Raw genomic sequence first — 18,734 nt, 5'->3', positions numbered from 1 at the left:
AACATTTCCTATTAAAAACAGATGATTTTTATTTCAAACACAACATTTATTTACACGTATTACCAGTTAGTCACCAAAACACACTGTTCCTGACTATTTGTATTTTGGTCAGTATATAGTTTTTACCTGTAGAATGTGTCTGAAGTGGTCTCAGTGATACAGGCTTCAGTCCTGATGGACAGATGTTCACATCAGCTGCTACATTTATATTTTCACAGAGTTAATGGTGCTCATCTGATCTCGAATGCATTAGTATGTGATTATAAATTTTAAACATTTCAGAGCAGAATCTGAAAAGTGTGAAACCGGTTTGAGGTCACTTCACTGCAGCTCAGGAATCTGTGTTTTGTTACGGAAGAGTTTCATCAGAGCAGAGGAAGACGAGGAGGAAACACCGGAGGGAATTAAAACTGCTCAAATGTAAACTGTTATGACAAGCAGAGGCTCTGATCATCACAAGGGCTGAAAAAAAAACACTTTGAATGTTTAATGGAGTCTGCTAAAGTGTCTCTGATGCACAGCGTGTTGTAACCTGGAGGCCTCGAATATTCACACAAAGATTATTTTGTGTAAAACTAAACTGAAAACATGACGACTCTGCTGCCTCAGTGAGAGAATAATTTATCTGACAGTTCAGATTCAGATTCACTTTCTCACCTTTTGATTCAAATGTAGTTTCCTATATACGTCTGATTTCAGCCCCTTTGCTAGTTTTTTACTTTAATTAACAGCCACATCTATTATCACATGAATTTTCTTTAAATCTGTATTTAACACATGAGGCCTTTAATTAACAAACTCTTATTCTCCAGTGACTTTGTGTGTTTTTTCACTCCCCTCCTCTTTCAATACAAAGCTTCTCTGCATGAGTTAAATACAGGAAGCGGTTTAAAATGATTTTTGCCCTGTAGTGTTGATGCTTTTAAAAGGTAGCCCCGTGCCGTTGTTGCCTTCTGGCTGTAACTGGGAAATAAAAAGAGAGGAAGAGGAGACGCAGCGGTGAGTGGAGCTGTAACCTAGTGGAACAGGAAGGTTCTCAGGGGAACCACGACAGACTTGAGGGGATAACTGTCTCAGCTGAGACGGCGTTAAGTAGGACAGAAGATTTTTCTGTGAGTGTAACAGAAACGTGTTTGTTGGACGTCAGAATAAACAGAATCTGTGAGAGGTAACAGCTCATATGTGACAAAGGTCCAGATAACTGGAAATATTTTCTTTCTTTGTGAGTAGTGACATTATCAACATTACACATTTTAAAGCAGCTGTTTTGGCGCCTTTTCCTCACATACTGAGCTCTTTAGGTTCAGATCCACAGAAACGTGTCACCATCAAAATCAATTTCACGTGTCCACCAGAGACATGTTAGACTGCTGTAGTGCTGAAACTGGATGTTTTGCCATTAAGGATCAGGTCCAGATGCTGTGTGGTCCTGTGTGGTCCACATGGGTCCATCTCAAATCAGACTGACTGATGAGGGTGCTGCTGGTCCAAACAGGGTTTTTGCAGGTTTGTGTCCTGTTTTTGTGAAGCTCTGTCCCTCCTTACTTTTTATCAGCAGCATCACCACAGGTACATCAGATGATCTGCTGCCTGACTGCCTTCATGTCTGACCTGGATTCACTGTTTGATGCCTCTGGCTGCTCAGCAGGATAAAAAAACTGGAACATCACATTTGCATTTGACTTATCTAAGGAGAAAAAAGAGGTTGTTGCCCAGAGAGAGAGAGAGAGAGAGCGAGAGAGAGAGCTCACAGTGAGGGCAGGAAGCTTCAACTTCACCAGCATCAGAGGGAGCCAGCAGGCAGGAGGTCAAAGGTCACAACACCCAGACAGGATTCCTCACCACAGACAGGTCTATGATAATGAAGAGCAGCAAAGAATATCAGCTTATTAAAGCAGAAAAAAGAAGATATCACGTATAGAGATAATTAAAAAGTCATCAAATAGAATCATACTTTTATTTCATTCATGCATTTAAAATCTTAAAATCTCTTTGATACAGAATAAATGACTCATTCAGCAGATCAAACATAATGTGATGAGTGTTTCATTTATTTTCACAGTTTTCTTTGATTGAACTCGCAGATGTTTTCATGCAGCCAAAAAGAAAACAACAGATAAATAAATGTTTTTTCTTAATAAAATTAATTAACAGCCAACATGTAAAGACACATACGATAGGATACGTCCATACTCTCTCTCTCTCTCTCTAAAGGCTGCACTGAAGTTTGACCATATACAGTGACACACACGAAATATCACATAATTTATACACGTTATGTTCTGTCCAAAAGCGTGCTTTCAAAATAAAACCATGAATCGATTTTATTTATCAATGAACTAAACTGCAGTAAAGAGAAACTAGAATCACCACCTCCTGTTGTTTCAGCCAAGTTACAGAAATATCCTCACAGTCTCTCCTTCCAGTGTTGAAAAATGGTAAGAGGTGTTTTTGCAGAACATTATGATGTCACAGCGAAGTTTACCTTTGACCTTTTGGATATAAAATGTCATCACTTCATTTTATCTTATTAGACAGTTGAGTCAAATTGTGTCATAATTATTGAATGAATTTGCGGGTTATGGCCAGAAACATGTTTTGTGGGGTCACAGTGACCTTAACCTTTGACCTTTTACCAACAAATTCTAATCAAAAATAGATACAGAAGATAAATTCTTCATATTATCATGATAAATTAAGCAAAGTGTCATTATTTAGATTCAGGGCAACTGAAAACAAGGAATATAGTAGATATACTCATCACTTTAGTCCCACTGATGCTGTATGAGAGATGACATTAATCAGAGCTCAGCAGGTTTTCATTAGTTCAGCACTGAGAGGTAAACACACTGAAGCATCAGCACAATGCGATTTTTAAACAGGATAATTTCTTTTCTTTTGATTTGGGAAAAAATATGAAAGTGAAACCGTAAAATATTCTGCACACGCAGCAAGAAGAGGAGGCTTTATCTGACAGATTAGTGTCAAATATATAACACTGTGTGAAAAGCTTTTGTTAGACCAAAACCTCCTTCATTTGGAAAACAGAAAGCTGACAGTTCTTCCACTGAACCTTTTAAAAACTGCTCTACCTTTTCCGCTAGATAAATGAAATGATCTTTTTTAAGCCTTAGTTAAACTGAAGATGTTCTAAGCCAAAAACCAAAAACATAAAGATGCTAAAATAAGAAGATAGGCACAGGAATATTCATTTTTAATAGACATGAATCTGGATACATATTGTTTATTGTATGGAAAGCTTGCTCCAGGTTTATCTACAAAACTGACAAAAGTCCAGAGTCAAAAGCAGAAGCTGTGAGTCTCTCACAGCATCACATGAGCACCTGAAATAAAAGTGTAAAATTAGAAGTGTAAATGATGTTTCAGAGCTGCATCAGAGCTAAGTGTCGGGGCTAAAAGTGCACATGAAAAGGCTTTGTTATCTACACACTCACACTCACACAAACAGCTCAGAGGAGCCAACGAGGCCGGTTCGAGGTCACTGTCACTGCTGATTCCTTTGCACCATTGCTCATCAGACGACACCTGAAGCCGACAGGAGACGTGTCTTTGAAAACAAATGGACGCTAATGAGGCTAAAAACAGATTCAACCTGTGGGCTCCTGTAGAGCAGGTCATTGCCGTGACTTCACTGTGTGTAGTTACTGTAGAAATAATAAAAAGTGTGTTTCCACAGTCACATCATCTCAGCCTGTCACTTTCCATTTTAGACATGAGAAGACAAACCGTGCACTGTGGTGTGTCATCTCCTCCTGGTCTCATTAGATCAGGTTTTAGAGTTAATAATTATCTATTTGTTATTGTGAGATTGAGGTTGGGGTTCTGTAATCTTCATGGAATCAGTGCAAGTGAATGTAAATGACAAAAACAAGTCCACAGCTGTTTAACTTGATGTGTTCTTATGCTCAGGTGCTTCTCTATCAGTTTTTTTAATTTGAGCTTTGGTAAAATCAAACTCCAATATGTTGAAAACTCGTTGGCAAAGAGGAGGAAGAGAACATCCTGGCAGCTGCTCCCAGGTCAGGGTTTGTCTTCAGACCTCCAGGCTGGCGCTGTGATATTTGAAAAGACCACTCTGACCCACCGGAGGAGGCTCTTTACTGCATGACTGAGTCACAGAGTGAAAACGGAGAGTACACAGGAGAGGGCAGGAGCACTGAGGTACCAGAAAACAGCCTGTGGGGTTTCTACTGACTTCACCACACTTCACTGATGCACTGTCTGAGAGGGGCTTTTAAGGTGGTGCATGGAGATGATGTTATAAGACAACAGGAGCACAGACATAGCTCTTTCCACCAGGTCAAGACTTGTAGCGACAAATACTGCGTTTGTGTTTTTATTTTTGAATTTACAGTAAAACTGTGCATTGTGGGAAACATCTCAGAATGCATGAACCAATTACTCACTTTTTCTAATTACATGGACACAAATCATGGTACTGGTTGACCCACAGGGGCATTAGATCAGCCCTCTTACAGTCTAAATCTGGAATTATGCTTCATGTAAATGTCTCTGCTAACGTACACAGAAGGGTGTTATGGGTAACTGTTGGCTGCAAATATTCCCAAATCTCAACAACTCATGTTAACTAGTTGTAGAGGCTCAAATCCTCTCTTCTGATTGGTTCATTGACCTGTTGTTACTAGAGCTCCAGAGAGAAGCCTGAGAGAGGAGATGTAAAACTACACTGAGATGGTTTTTAGTTCTTAAAACCACAAATATATAATATAATAAGCTACTGTCTTAATGTGTCTGCAGTTTTCCAGCATATGAATCCAGCTACCTTTCATTATCTTCATTGGTTTGTTTTATATTTAAGGACTAGACATTTACATATTCTCAGCATCAGATTTTCTTTTTGAATGCAGAGAGCAGAAAGTCCATCTACAGTGAGTCTTTCAGTCCTAACAGAGTTTAACCTGCTGAAGTTTCATTGTAACATGTTCATCTGCCAGTTTTTCTGATGAAAACAAGTCAGAAGGACCTGCCAACGATTACTTTCCTTCACTGCAGAAACAGACCCTGAACTGAATCATCCACTGCTGTCAGAGAAGTCATGATGAGAAGCTCAAAAAGACAGTTTTGAAAAATGCAAACAGCCACAGAAAATCATTCTGACAGCTCCAGGAGTCTGACAGGAGAGAGTGTGAGTTTAACTGATTTAAAGTTTCCGTTTTATAGGAGAAAAAGCTTCATGGGTGAAAACTCTCCAAACTCAACTCGTGAGAAACTATTCGTCCAAAAACAGAAATCTGAAATGAGGAGAGGTCGACTTATATTTGGGCCATTACAGTAAAGTGACAGTTTTAAATGTATTATTTTATCAGATCAACAATGCAATATATGCTCCCATTTGAGAATCTGGAGAAAGAGAATATTTGACACTTTGTTTTGATAAATGACTGAACTATTATTTGAATAATAATTGCAACAATTTACAGATGTACCCTGAAGGTCTTGCATGCAGACAGTTGTAAATGCTACAATTTACCAATGTTCCCTAAACGCCTCACATGCAAACTGTCAGTGGATACCACAATAAACAGATTTTCCCTAAACTTCTCACATGCAAGCTGTCGGTTGATACCGCAGTTTATCAATGTTCCTTAAATGCCTCACAGGCAAACTGTCGGCTGATGCTACAATTCACCAATGTTCCCTAAACGCCTCACATGCAAACTGTTGGTAGATACCACGATTTACAGATGTTCCCTAAACTTCTCACATGCACACTGTTGGTAGATGCTACAATTTACAGATGTTCCCTAAACTTCTCACATGCAAACTCTCTGTTGATGCAACAATTTACCGATATTCCCTAAATGCCTCACATGCAGGCAATTGGTGGACGCTACAGTTTACCAATGTTCCCTAAACGCCTCACAAGCAAGCAAGCAGTAGGCGTTAGATGTACAGAGAAGCCTCTGGTCTCCTCTCAGTTACTACAGTGCAGCAGCTCAGACAGCTGAGATTTTTAGTTTGAAAAGTGTGGCGTAAGGTAATGAAGTCAGATGTATTGGCTCTGCAGTGATTGATCTATTGATTGATTGATTGAAGGTTATAATGTTAGATGTACTGGCTCTGCAGTGAGCAGCCTCTCTTTCTGTCCCGTCCCAGTCACATGATGAATAGTGAAATTGACTCCCATCCCAAAGGAATCAGGAAAAGCCACATTTATATTTTTTTAACTTCTCAAGCGTGTTGGGAACGTTCAGGAACGTCAGCTCTTGCAGCAGAGGTGGTTTCAGTATCTGTGGGGTTCAAACCAGTGACTTTCCCGCCACACAGGATGGTCACTTCAACCACCAGGTCTGGTCTGGTCCCTGTCTGACCTCCTGGTTCTACCACCACAGTTCCTCTCCTCCGCTGCTCCGGGTGCTCGCCCTCTCACGCCCCTGCAGCCTCAACATCTCCAGGACGCTCCTAGCATAGGCGTCCCTCAGGTTCATGCCTCCCCCGACCCCTCCCTCCCCTGTCTCTGCCACCGAGCCGCGGGCCAGCCTCTTGAGCATCTCGCTGTGCCGCACCGCCGCCTCCTTCATCTTCAGGGTGAAGTAGCAGGCGGAGAAGCGGTCATTGATGATGGCGATGGGGAGCGACAGGATGAGGATCCCGGACAGGATGCAGAGGAAGGCCAGCACCTTCCCCACAGCCGTGTCAGGCCGGATGTCCCCGTAGCCGACGGTGGTCATCGAGGTGGTCGCCCACCACCAAGCGGCCGGTACACTGGTGAAGGTGGTGGCAGGAAGGTCGTGCTCCAGAGCGAAGATCACCATGGCGAAGATTGAGATGCCAACACTGAGGAAGAGGAGCAGGAGGCCGACCTCCTCGTAGCACTGAGCGATGGTCATACCCAGAGACTTCAGGCCTGGACACAGAGGATGACAGAGGAATGAAGGGGAACAACCTAATAAGAATTTAAAGGCCATTATCTGAGATCCAGTAACAACATGTGATCTACACCCCCCAGCCCTGCTGAACAGTTCCTTCTATCCAGCCATTATTTTCAGTCCACTGTGAAAATCATCCTGCTGGACCTCGACCTCAGTGGGAAAAACTGGTTCTGCCCTCAGCTGGTGGAAGGTGGTTGTAAGAGGTGGGAACAGACTGAAGGACAGTGTGTCATTACTCTCAAAGGTACATGTTACAAAAAAAACCCATTTTCCATTATGAGTGGATTGGTCAAGTAAAAAAATCTGACCCACTCAGTTTGCTATTCATAGTTCAGGACACAAATAGACAATGTTCAAAAAAAAACAGTGAAACTTCTCAGCTGGCACAGATGAAGTGAAGCTGTCAGTCTTGGAAATGACAAGTAAACAAAGTACAGTTAGAGGATCTGTCTCCGTCTGTTGTGTGGGAGCATTCCTGAGTGATCCAATATAAATATAGTAGATTTCAGGTAAACGAAATCCTGCAAGGTTGGATGGTGGGTCCAGGTGGGCGGGGCTCTTCAGCAAGGCTGAGGGCAGTGGCTGAGTGCTTTGTTGTGACATCACAAAGTTCCAGAAGTCCTGACGGCTGGTTTTAAGGCTCAGTTTCTGAATACAGGCTGTGTGCATTTCTCTGTGGACTGAGGCTTTGATACTTTCACAGTATTAATATAGAACCTAGACCTGCTTTATAATCAAAAAACACATGGACATCCACCTTTAGACTGGATGGAGCTTTAAAACAAACAGTTGTTGATTCTTTTTTGCAAAGTAAATTGAAAAGCATGTTGAAACGTATCAGACCGAACTAAAAGCTGCGATCCCAAAATCCTAACATCAACTGATGAAATTTGTTGATCTCATTCATGCCTCCCAGAAGATAAACCCCTTCCCACTGACACCACAACATTTTAGCTTCATTACTGGCAGAAGAGACTTGGTAAGAAATTTATCAATTACCAGGACGCTGTTTGTTCTGTCCAACACTTTCATATTGTGGCTTTAATGAACACTGCAGCCTGCAGGGGCTTCAGACTTTAACCGCTTCATAAAAGATGGCGACATTAAATGTGCAGTTTAAAAGTGTGAAGTGCTGCGAAGTGTTTCCTGTCACAGCAGCAGCTTTTGTCTACACTGTCTGTTTGTTATGTGACAGATTGTGATCATCTTCATTTCATCCTCTTTTCTCCAGACACGTGAAGAGCCGAAAGACTCTGAGCACTGAGGCTGCTCACTGAGGACCACATAACGAGTGGCAGAGAGCAAACAGCAAATTTATAAATACACCCACATAGGAGCCACTCACAGGGCCGACGTTCACACCCCAGAATGACTTGTCATCTCTCTATTCTCCTGCGAGAGAGAAAAAGAAATGAGCTTTGGTGCTGAGTTTGAAGAGGATTTGAAATGAGCTCATAAAGAGGTTTCCTTCAGGGTGGAGGACAGAGAGTGTTTACTGCAGCAAATCAGCATATTACACTTTGATTTCACTCAATTTTCACTATGGAATTTAAAGTGTAAAAGTCAGTGTGGACACATTTAACAATAAATCAGTTTTTATCCTGCGAACAATTAGGTCTGTCTGAAGTTTGTCCCTCCAGACAGCATATTCTGCTCTCTCTTTCTATTAAAGGTCCCACACAGTCTAAAGGTAGATGTCCATGTGTTTGTGATTATAAAGCAGGTCTAGGTTCTATATTAATACTGTGAAAGTATCAAAGCCTCAGTCCACAGAGAAATGCACACAGCCTGTATTCAGAAACTGAGCCTTAAAACCAGCCGTCAGGACTTCTGGAACTTTGTGATGTCACAACAAAGCAGTCACCGCCCTCTGCCACACCTCTGCCATGCCCCAAGCCCCGCCCACCTGGACCCACTATCCAACCTTGCAGGATTTTGTTTCTCTCAGTGTTTACCTGAAATCTTCTATAGTTTTTTTGGATCACTCAGAAAACAATCAGCCAATCAGAAGAGAGGCTCAGATCCTCTCTTCTGATTGGTTGACTGACCTGTTGTTACTAGAGCTCCAGAGAGAAGCCTGAGAGAGGAGATGTAAAACTACACTGAGATGGTTTATATCAACACTTCAAATAGAACACAGGAAAATATGGGACCTTTCAATATTTATTTTTATGTGCTGAGCCTCACACTGAGGCTGCTGAGGGAAGACAGGTTAAAAGATAATGTGTTGATATAAACTGATATTCATGAAAACAGATGAGAAGGGAGACACCAAGCTCTCTAACATCTTGTCTACACATCTGCACAGTAAAAGCCGCTTGTTAGCAGCAGCTGTGAGTGTCACTCTGAATCTGTTCAGCCTCTCAGAGCTCACAGGTTCAAACCAGTGAGTCACTCCTACCCTCAAATTGCTCCATTAGTTCAATTAAATTAATAGTTTAGCTGCACAGATTAACAGAATGGGAACAATTTTTTATATCAGTGTATATGACGCCACAATCAGCAAAAGCTGTGGTTTAACAATATTAAAGCTAAGTGCCCAACTTAGAAAACAACATCCAGTGTATAAAAAAGTGTAAAGATAAAGGTCTCAGTGCATCAACAGCAGCATCAAAACCTCCCTTTACACCTTGTATGAAGGGGGGGGGGGGCTGTTGAAACTATTTCATTTGAACAGACAAATACAGCACTATGAACGTCTTCCAGGAGAGATGACAGCATCTATGACGTGTGTTTGTGTTATCCAGTCAGCTTCAAGTACCCGTACAGAACGACACTTAATTTGTACAACACATCGTACAAACTTGCATAGTTCTTGGGTTGTGTTTGTTTCGATATACAAAATTTTATGTCTCGCTATAGTCCAGCCCAAATATCAACATTATTACAACTTATATAATCATTGTCAGCAGTTCAAAGTTGTATTTAATTATTTATTTAAAGCTCCATCCAGTCTAAAGGCAGATGTCCATGTGATTATAAAGCAGGTCTAGGTTCTATATTAATACTGTGAAAGTATCAAAGCCTCAGTCCACAGAGAAATGCACACAGCCTGTATTCAGAAACTGAGCCTTAAAACCAGTCGTCAGGACTTCTGGAACTTTGTGATGTCACAACAAAGCAGTCACTGCCCAAAACCCCACCCCAAGCCCTGCCCACCTGGACCCACCATCCAACCTTACAGGATTTGGTTTCTCTGAGTGTTTACCTGAAATCTGCTATAGTTTTATTGGATCACTCAGAAAACAGTCAGCCAATCAGAAAAGAGACTCAGAACCTCTATTCTGATTGGCTCACCAATGTGTTGTTACTAGAGCTCCAGAGAGAGTTCTCGTGGTTTTTGATAGGAGAAGTGTAGGAGGTAGAAGAAGTGTAAAATATGGGACCTTTAAAAATTTTGATATTCAGTGTTGTCAATGTGAACCCAAGCCTAGCCTCTTCATGAAGAATTCCCACTTTTCCTTTTTGATCATTTTTGTACTTTAAGAAATTAAAAAGCACAGATCCATTCTGTTAAACCCCAAATACATCCTCATGTTGCAGCTTCCATGAATCAACGTGCTCATGTTTGTAACCTATTTTTCTCTCTTGCTTTTACATTCCCACTTCAGTCTTTGTCTTCTTCCTCTTCGTCTTTCCTTCGCTCTCCTTCACCCCCAACTCTTTCCATGTTCTCCTCTATTATTCATGAGTTGAGCCCAGGGATCATCATCCTTCCCAAAATCACCCAGATCAAAGCACTCGTACGTCCCAGTCTGACACACTCACACACAAATACACTCATGCACATACAGTATGATCACATACACACACATCCTCTCTTTCAAACACACTCTCTCTCCTCCCTGCGTCTCCTGAAGGCATTTGCCAAAATATGAATCAATATATATATATATTTTTTTTTTTTTTTCTCATGTTTTTTATCCTCAGAAAACCTCCCGGCTGTAATCTCACAGCAGCAGCTCCTCACCAAAGAGAATTTCACTCTCTGGATCATGTTCACATCATGTACTTGAAATCCCCCTGACGGGCTGGGAGCACGTGTGGAGGGAGAGTGACTGAAAAACACAGTCGTCTCCTCCAGTTGCTGCTGCTGATCGTGCACACTTTAGCCGTGTGACTCACCTGCTCAGACGAGGCTGTGTCTGCACCACAGCTCCTGAGTTCTATCGGAACTTTTTAATCTTTTTTAAAAAATTACTCACATCTTGTTTATTGTTTATTGTCCCTTGAAAGAACCTGCTTGGCCACATGAATACGTTTCCAGTGTTAGCTGAAAGCAGGGATTCAGTTTGTGTCTTGTGTTGCAATAATGATTTTGAAAATAAGAAAGACAGAAAAGAAAGATGTGAGCCATCATTTTCTTTAAAATGGAAATAGATTCAAGCCACTAATGCTGCCTTCAGAGTGACTTATGGGTCTGCACCATCTACTTGAACTCAATCATACAGCTCTTTCTCGCCACTGCATTCCTTGAAGTAATGTCGTCTGACATCACCATCCCTGCACACAAGACAATCACAGTTCAGACTGTTCACACCTGTGTAGGTGTGTGTAAGATAGTGTGTCCATTTCCCGTTTACCTACAATACCTGATGTTTTCTTGTGAATGAATAAGACTAAAATTAATTTTCATTTTAAAATTGCTTCAGGTGAGTTTACCTGTCGAGTGTCGTCCCAGCTTCAGCATGCGGAGGGACCTGAGGAGTCGGAGGACCTGCACCACACGGCCCATGTTCTCCAGCTCGGTGGTTCCTCCGTGGAGGCTCTCCACTGCCAGCGTCACGTAGAACGGCAGGATGGCCAGCAGGTCGATCACATTGGGAATGCTCCGACTGAATCGACACTTATCCCTCACACAGAGAAACCGAAGCACCAGCTCGCCCGTGAACCACACCACACACACATACTCCAGGGTATCAAACAGCAACGGTGCGCCACCACCAACATCGCTCACACCAAAGTCTTCCCCTTGGTCCAATGAGATGAGCACCATGTTGATAACCGACACTACCACAAAGAAGACTGACAGTGAGCCGAAGGTACGAGCAGCTCGTGATGATTCAGGTTTCTCCAGAAGGTCCCAAAGGCGTCGTCGGAGAGCTGGGCAGGCGGCGCCCACAAAATCCTCATCACCAGCATCAGCCTCAAACTCTTTTCGCACATCGAGGGTCTCCTTCTGCTCCTTGCGGCGGTAGTAACGCTCGCGGCAGCAAGGGTTGATACGAAGCTCGTCGATGCCCCAGTACTCGATCTCCTGCAGGAAGGAGATCTCACACAGCTCCTCCCTGACGTGCAGGTGACCCGTCCGGTAGTAGTTCATCACATATCTGTCAACAGCAATACAAAGAGACAGGTGACAAAATAACCCCGAAATGGAAGCAATGACCCCCCACTGGGGACCATAGTGGGGCTTATTTTGTGTTGTTCTGTACAACTCAAGGTGGTTTATCTTGATTAGTCTAAAAGAAGAAGCTCTACTGCATCTCTCCATCCTTTTGGGGGACCAAGTTAAGGTACTCAAAGGTGGAAAGGCCAAATGAAATTGACATTAATCATATTTGCTATCTACTTGCATATGGATCGGCCGAGCTCTGCAAAGTGTAGTAGAGTTCATACATCAAAAGTGCTTCAGGAGACTCCAGAAACTCTATATCAGACTCTATCTATATTCACCTGTTTTTGGTGCCGCACAAATAAGAAAGAGTCACCCTCTGGGCATCATGGATGTCTCTACAAAAATTCATGGCAATCTAATAGTTGTCGAGTCATTTTAGTGGACAGTTGCCAAACTTGCGATTTCTAGGGCCAAGTTGCCAATGTTGCTAGAGTTACTTGTTTAAGCTCAGGGACTCCTTGTGCTTATGATTATAAGAAACCAAGGTTGACTGTTGGTTGAACACAGGAAGCAAACAGCACAGACTTCATGTATCAAAGTGAAAAACATTGCTGCCTCCTTCCTAAAAGACGTTCATCACGCCATCACAACTGCTTGGATGGTGGAATACCTGAGAAATCTGCTCCCTCCAGACCTCTCAAATTAGCGGGAGGAGCGTTGTGGTTTGCTTTTGTGTCTCATGCTAGCACTAGCTTGATTTCCAGAACAAAAAACTAAATCCTGTATTCCCTTACATAAGATGCAAAAAAAGTACAAAAGCCTTTTTAGTTGTGTTAATTAATACCTATGAGAATTATTCACACCAAAAGAAACTGATGTGGAACATTGCTAACAAGTGCAACTTTGTGAAAGTTTGTCATTTTTTGCATATTAAAGGTCTTTGCACTTTTTTTTTTAACGTTGACGCCCAAAGTGAGTATGATATTCTCAGATCTGGCTGAGTAGAAATTTTTAACTTTGATATATAGATATAATATTTTTTCCATTATAAGTGACGGTGTAGTGACTACAACAGGACATCATGCATGGCTCAGGGAGAAGGTGGCACCACCTACTGGAAGGTCTGAGAGTTGCGGTCGAAGAAGAACTCATTCTCTAGGAAGTCAGCGTCATCGCAGAGCTCCAGTGCCAAGTCACGGCTGCAGCAGGCCAGTTTCCCCAGCCGGGTCTCCGGGTAGGACGCCAGCAGCTCCTGTGACAGCACATAGCGACTTCCTCCAACATTGATGATGAAGAAATCAAGTGGGTCTCTGACACAGGACACTGTTGTCTCACTGAAGAAAACACTGGAGTCCAGAGACACTGGGGAGGCGCTGTCGCTGTAGAACTCTGCCCCCTCCAGCGAGCTGGAGGAGGGGAGGCTCATGATGAAGGAGGCGGTAGGGAGGAGCTAATGAAGAGGTGAAAGGTAACAAATGGATCAGTAAATTTCAAAAGGAAGCAGATTAATCAACTTTAATTTTTATTATTTACATGTCTTCTTGTAAAGCTCGAGTAAATCTGAAGATGAAGTGTTGCATGTATAGTACAATGTCTATATATTAGTGGTGTCAGTAGTAGTAGTTGTAGTAGTGTTGTAGTGCTGCTGTTGCTGTTGTTAGAAGGGATGTTTTTTAAGGAGCTCTTTTCCCGAACATCCTCACTTAACCTCAGTTATGACAGCACAGCAAGAATGAATCAAAGGGAACAGAAAAAGACAGACTCACAGAGGGGTGGAGGGTGAGAACAGAGAGGGCGAAGAGAAAGAAGAAAGCTGAGCGATAGATCTCCGTAATGAGAAACAGAGAGACGTAGGAATGACAGAGACAAACTGTCTGGCAGTATCCTAGTTATAGCAGATTTCTGGCTGCTGCCATATTTAAATATTTTAGTTGGCTTACCTAATTAATAGATCTAATGCTACTATTCCTGTGATCATTCATTCCCTTTTGCTAGGTGCTTCCGTCTAACACTGTCATCTCACTAATTCTTAGACTCTGAATATTACATGAGGCCATTTGTGCAGAGACTGTGGTGGGATCACAAACAGAGACAGACACAGGCGGCTGTACAGGAACACACCGACTTTGGGTCAGTGAAAGGAAACAAACATAAAGCTGGAGTCCAGAGCTTGGCCAGTCTGCAGCGACAAGGTGTGACTGAATTGATGTTGAAGTTGTGCGTAGGGTTTTGCAGGACTGCTCTGAATCATTCAGGAAAAAGTATCACTTCCAACGTGTTTCCTGTTTGACTGTAATGGTATCTCCAACCAGAACAGGTGAGTCACATAAAAACATTTCAGGTTTTGGTTCTACAGTAAGGTGTTACCATCATGTCCAGCTCTGTGTAAGTCATATTTTCATCCTTTATGTACTTCTTGTTTTATTTTGATATCGCTAACGGTTCCTCTCGTTTCAGATTCAGTTCCTGCCCTCGTGTGTTTCCCGCCACTGTGATCGTCTGCCCCTCCCCAACGTCTTGCACCTGTGTCCCACTGGCTGTGTCTCAATACAGGGCCTCATCTTTCGGAGGCTGCATTTGATGACTGATTGCGGAGTGACTAGGCTGTCCCATTTTGAAGGCTCTGTCAAATGCAGTAGAGAAATGTAGTCTTCTTTTCCTGGGTTACAAAGGCTCCAACTAGTGGCCCAACCCATGCCAAGATTCATTGCGTGCCAGTAATGAAAGCAAGCAACACCAACAGATAGCTCGAGGATTACACTTTTATATGTGAGTATTGTTTTTCAGCTCATTTCATCAGATAACTGTACAACTGTTAAAACCAAGGACCTTAAAACCTCAGGTTGTGAGAAAAAGGTTGATAGGCGACAGGAGCCACGCTTTGCAACGTAACAGAAAGGGTGGTCATAGCTGGTGACGCAAGCGAAAATTATTTCATAGACCAGACCGTCTGATTTTGGCTTGGCCATCATGTTCTATGACGGCCACACCTTTGTAGACCTAAATTGCATCATAGCTATAGTTTTCACTCTTCTGGTGTATTCTCTCTGTGTTCTCTCTTCTCCTGGTGCCAGTTCGTCTTCGTCCTTTGTGTCAAGCATTTCAGCCTCATCTCCTGGTGCATTTACTTTCTCTGTGTACAGCCTCAGCTCAGTTATTGACCTCACCACGACCCCTGCTCTCCATCACAGTATAAAACAAACATAAACCGATTTATTGTGGAGAATAAAATCAAAGCACGATCTGAACGGACTGGATCATGTTCCATATACCTGTTTAGTGTTGCTGTGATGCTACCAACAGGTGAAATATGATGAACTACTGTCTCTCCCATTTAGCCCTTTGATCAAACACATGTCTGGCTTTAAGATACAAGTGGCTTTTCGGAAAAAAAATTTTTCCAACTGGATATATTGACTTGTAACAGCTTCTTGTGAGGACACAGGGAAAGAGCCTCTGGGTAACAGGAACTTGCAGCGGCTCAGGACTGATCCTGTCTGTGCCAAACAAACACTGACTGGCTGTGCAGAGAAGGATGTCTGGAAGGACTGATGTTGAGCCGACACCCTGGCGAAAGCAAGAGAGTCTGACTGCTTTTTTATGTTTTATAACAGAGCTCTGAACTAAATACCAACATTAAAATCACTGCTCTTCATAGCCTCAACTAGGAAAAACAGATCACACATTTCACTGGATTTTGTATTTGTAGCAATCTCATTAATACAGTAGAGCAAAAGTAAAATGGACACAATATCAATGACACAAAATACTCTGTTCCTGTGGCAATCTTAAGAAAACGTGCTGGAAAACATCAGTGGTGATACGTGAGTACATGAACATCTTAGTGCTGATGGAGCATCACAGTCTGCCGTTAAATCCAGTTAAATGATGTGTATTGTTTCAAAAGCCTTGAAAATGCTAAAGTCTTTATCAGTGGATTAATCAGTGGAATCTGAGGAAAATTAGCTTGAGTTCATGTCAGGTAAATTATATACAGTAATAAAGGTTATACTAATCAAATTATTTTAAGTGTAGAAATGATCCTAGTGTGTGCATATTCAGAACATCTACAAATTACATAAACACCAAAGAAAAGAAATCACAGGAAATACAGTATAACCAAACCAGTATAACCCAATTTATTGTTTTGTGCTGGCAGCTGTAAATCCCCCATGGAAACAACATTATAAGTAACTAGAAGTGATATGAGGAATTAGTGCATAAAACATAATGTGTCCGGTCAAATTAAAGGTCCCTTTTTACTATCACCATTCACTAATATATGTATATACTGTATATGACCAACCTTTGTTTTTTTCAGCTGTGTGATATGAATGAGTGAATTAATTATTTAATTAATTAATATTTAAATGTCACACCCAAAGATGCTCAGCCCACACTAGGCTTACATGACACTGACATTTATCAAGAGAAGAAAAAAAACATACAAAGCAGAAATATAAATGTGACTGTCGTGTCCAACAGGCTGAGATGTTTGTATTTAAATATATTAGAAAACACTTCCTGTCCTCCTGTATGACTGAATGTTCAGTTTCTCCAGACAAAGGCAGAACATCAGATTACAACAAGCAGACCTCTGTGTTGGGGGATAATTTTAACATTTTATAACATTATAACTTCACAATAACAGAAAGTATGCACTTTTATATTTGCCCACCAGAGCCACTCTCTCCTCACATTATGATGTAAAATAAACAACTTCTAAATATTAATGTTATTTAATGATTTAGGAGACAAACTAAACTCTTCAATGTTCATTTTACCACTGTATGACTCAGCCCTGGTGTCTGAGGATTTTTTAGTAAATAGATGTAATATTTGAGAAATGATTTCATCAGTTTCCCCCTCTGTTGAGTTCTCTGTAAGGACAGTGCTCACTATATCTCAGTTTAACATCCAAAGAGAAATTCTGTGTCATATATTTAGTCGTTTTAGGATTTCTGTTCTTGTAAAATGTCTCAAAAATTAGTTTTGATGCTGAGACCAGATTTCATAACAGAGATTTTTTTAATCAAGGCAACGACACTAATGATTATTATTGGACTTCCTCATCTGAGATGTAATATTTCTGCACTGGGTAACATCCTGCAAATATCTCAGAAAAACTACATTTTTAAAAAATCAGATTTTTCATCATTAACTGAGACACAGATGTTATTAACAGCTGTTTGTCAGTGCTTTTGTCCTGTCAGCTCAAGGCGGCACAAGAGGAGCAAAACAAGGTGAATCTTTGAGTCTTACCTGGTCTAAATGAAGAAAATCTTGAACATCTTTGTTGGATGGAAACTCCACATTTTCATGAATCCTTGAACAAAGTAAAAACTCTAAGCAAAGTCTGTTTTTTGGAAATGATTACATGATCATAAAGAATGAGAAGAAAGTTTCTCCATCCTTATTTTCAGGAAACAAAGTCTCCATCCATCGTTCATAAACACTGCAGAAGGCAGCAGCTCCTGAAGCCTCAGTTCTCTGCTCTCTGGGATTCGCGGTGTGGTTTTAAAATAGTGTGGTGGAAGGTATGCGGGGTGATTAATGTCACACTGAACAGGGCATACAGTATCTTTCACAGTCTGTTCAAACTTAGATGTTTTTACCAGGTGTTTTTGTCTCTCTAATAGCAATGAGTACGAAAATTTTAACTTTCATCCAAACCTTAAAAAGCATAAACATAACATAAAAGGATGTATGGGAGAGATTAGTGCCACATGAAAAAGAGGCAACAGCCTGAAGAAAAGCCTTTATGTCCAGACGTGAACCTATATTTTCTCAAAGTAATCACATTTCATGAAAAAAGGACAGGCAGCAGGACAGTGTGTTGGACTGAGTCAGAATAAATTACTGTGTGCTCATGGTGATGAAGGAACATGTGACCCAGTGCAACAGTGTAACTCACTGATGTGTTTTAATAGTTGTAGGAAACAATGGAGCTCTATGGTCGGGGGAAGAAGATATATCAGATATATTTTAGATACAAATATATAACATACTTTTTTGGGACTTTTCATGGGATCAACATTTTAACTAAAAAAGAACTGTTCCTCGTCATGATACTGGGTTTTTTTTTAAGTCAGGTCGCTTGCCGCTCACTTTCACATTTGTTTCCATGACAACGTCATTGGTTTGGCTGTTCCAGAGCTTGTGGCATTAATCACTCTCCATACAGTTGCAGGGAGGGCTCCATTCAGTTTGAGATGCTGCTGCTAGGCAACACAGTGGTTCAATAAAACTTTATGGAAATTAAAAAGCTGCTCCACTTTCATAGCACACATCCCTGCTCCCACAGCTCCACCACGTGTCCTGCTTCACACCAGCATAATCAAACTCATAATTTGTGAACATAAACTCAGGTCACAGAGTTTTATATTCTGTTTATCCAGCCTAATGTGACTGTAAATGTATTTATGCAGAATCAGTTTTTATTACAAAGATATTGGCTATAGGTATAGTCCATGATGTTACCA

At 41.4% G+C, this 18,734-nt stretch overlaps 1 protein-coding gene across 2 annotated transcripts; it reads right to left on the bottom strand.

Annotated features, from left to right (window-relative positions):
• Positions 1-1,849: 1,849 nt before the first annotated feature.
• On the bottom strand, positions 1,850-17,794 carry kcnv1 (potassium voltage-gated channel modifier subfamily V member 1). 2 transcript variants are annotated; one of them, XM_071470518.1, is made up of 4 exons: positions 17,515-17,794; positions 13,368-13,702; positions 11,577-12,244; positions 1,850-6,889 (listed from the first exon to the last, which is right to left on the bottom strand). In XM_071470518.1, the coding sequence occupies exons 2-4, from the start codon at positions 13,676-13,678 to the stop codon at positions 6,363-6,365; spliced, it is 1,506 nt and encodes a 501-aa protein (XP_071326619.1). In that variant the 5' UTR covers positions 13,679-13,702; positions 17,515-17,794; the 3' UTR covers positions 1,850-6,362. The 2 variants fall into 2 exon arrangements, with proteins under 2 accessions (XP_071326619.1, XP_071326620.1); XM_071470519.1 differs by lacking the exon at positions 17,515-17,794 and having other exon boundaries at positions 13,368-14,251.
• Between the last annotated feature and the right edge of the window lie 940 nt (positions 17,795-18,734).

The sequence above is a fragment of the Trachinotus anak genome, unplaced genomic scaffold, assembly GCF_046630095.1.
Source record: "Trachinotus anak isolate AG129_WGS33_773 ecotype Australia unplaced genomic scaffold, CSIRO_AGI_Tana_v1 ptg000032l, whole genome shotgun sequence".
Taxonomy (NCBI): Eukaryota; Metazoa; Chordata; class Actinopteri; order Carangiformes; family Carangidae; genus Trachinotus; species Trachinotus anak.
This window is presented reverse-complemented; position numbering and strand designations above follow the sequence as displayed.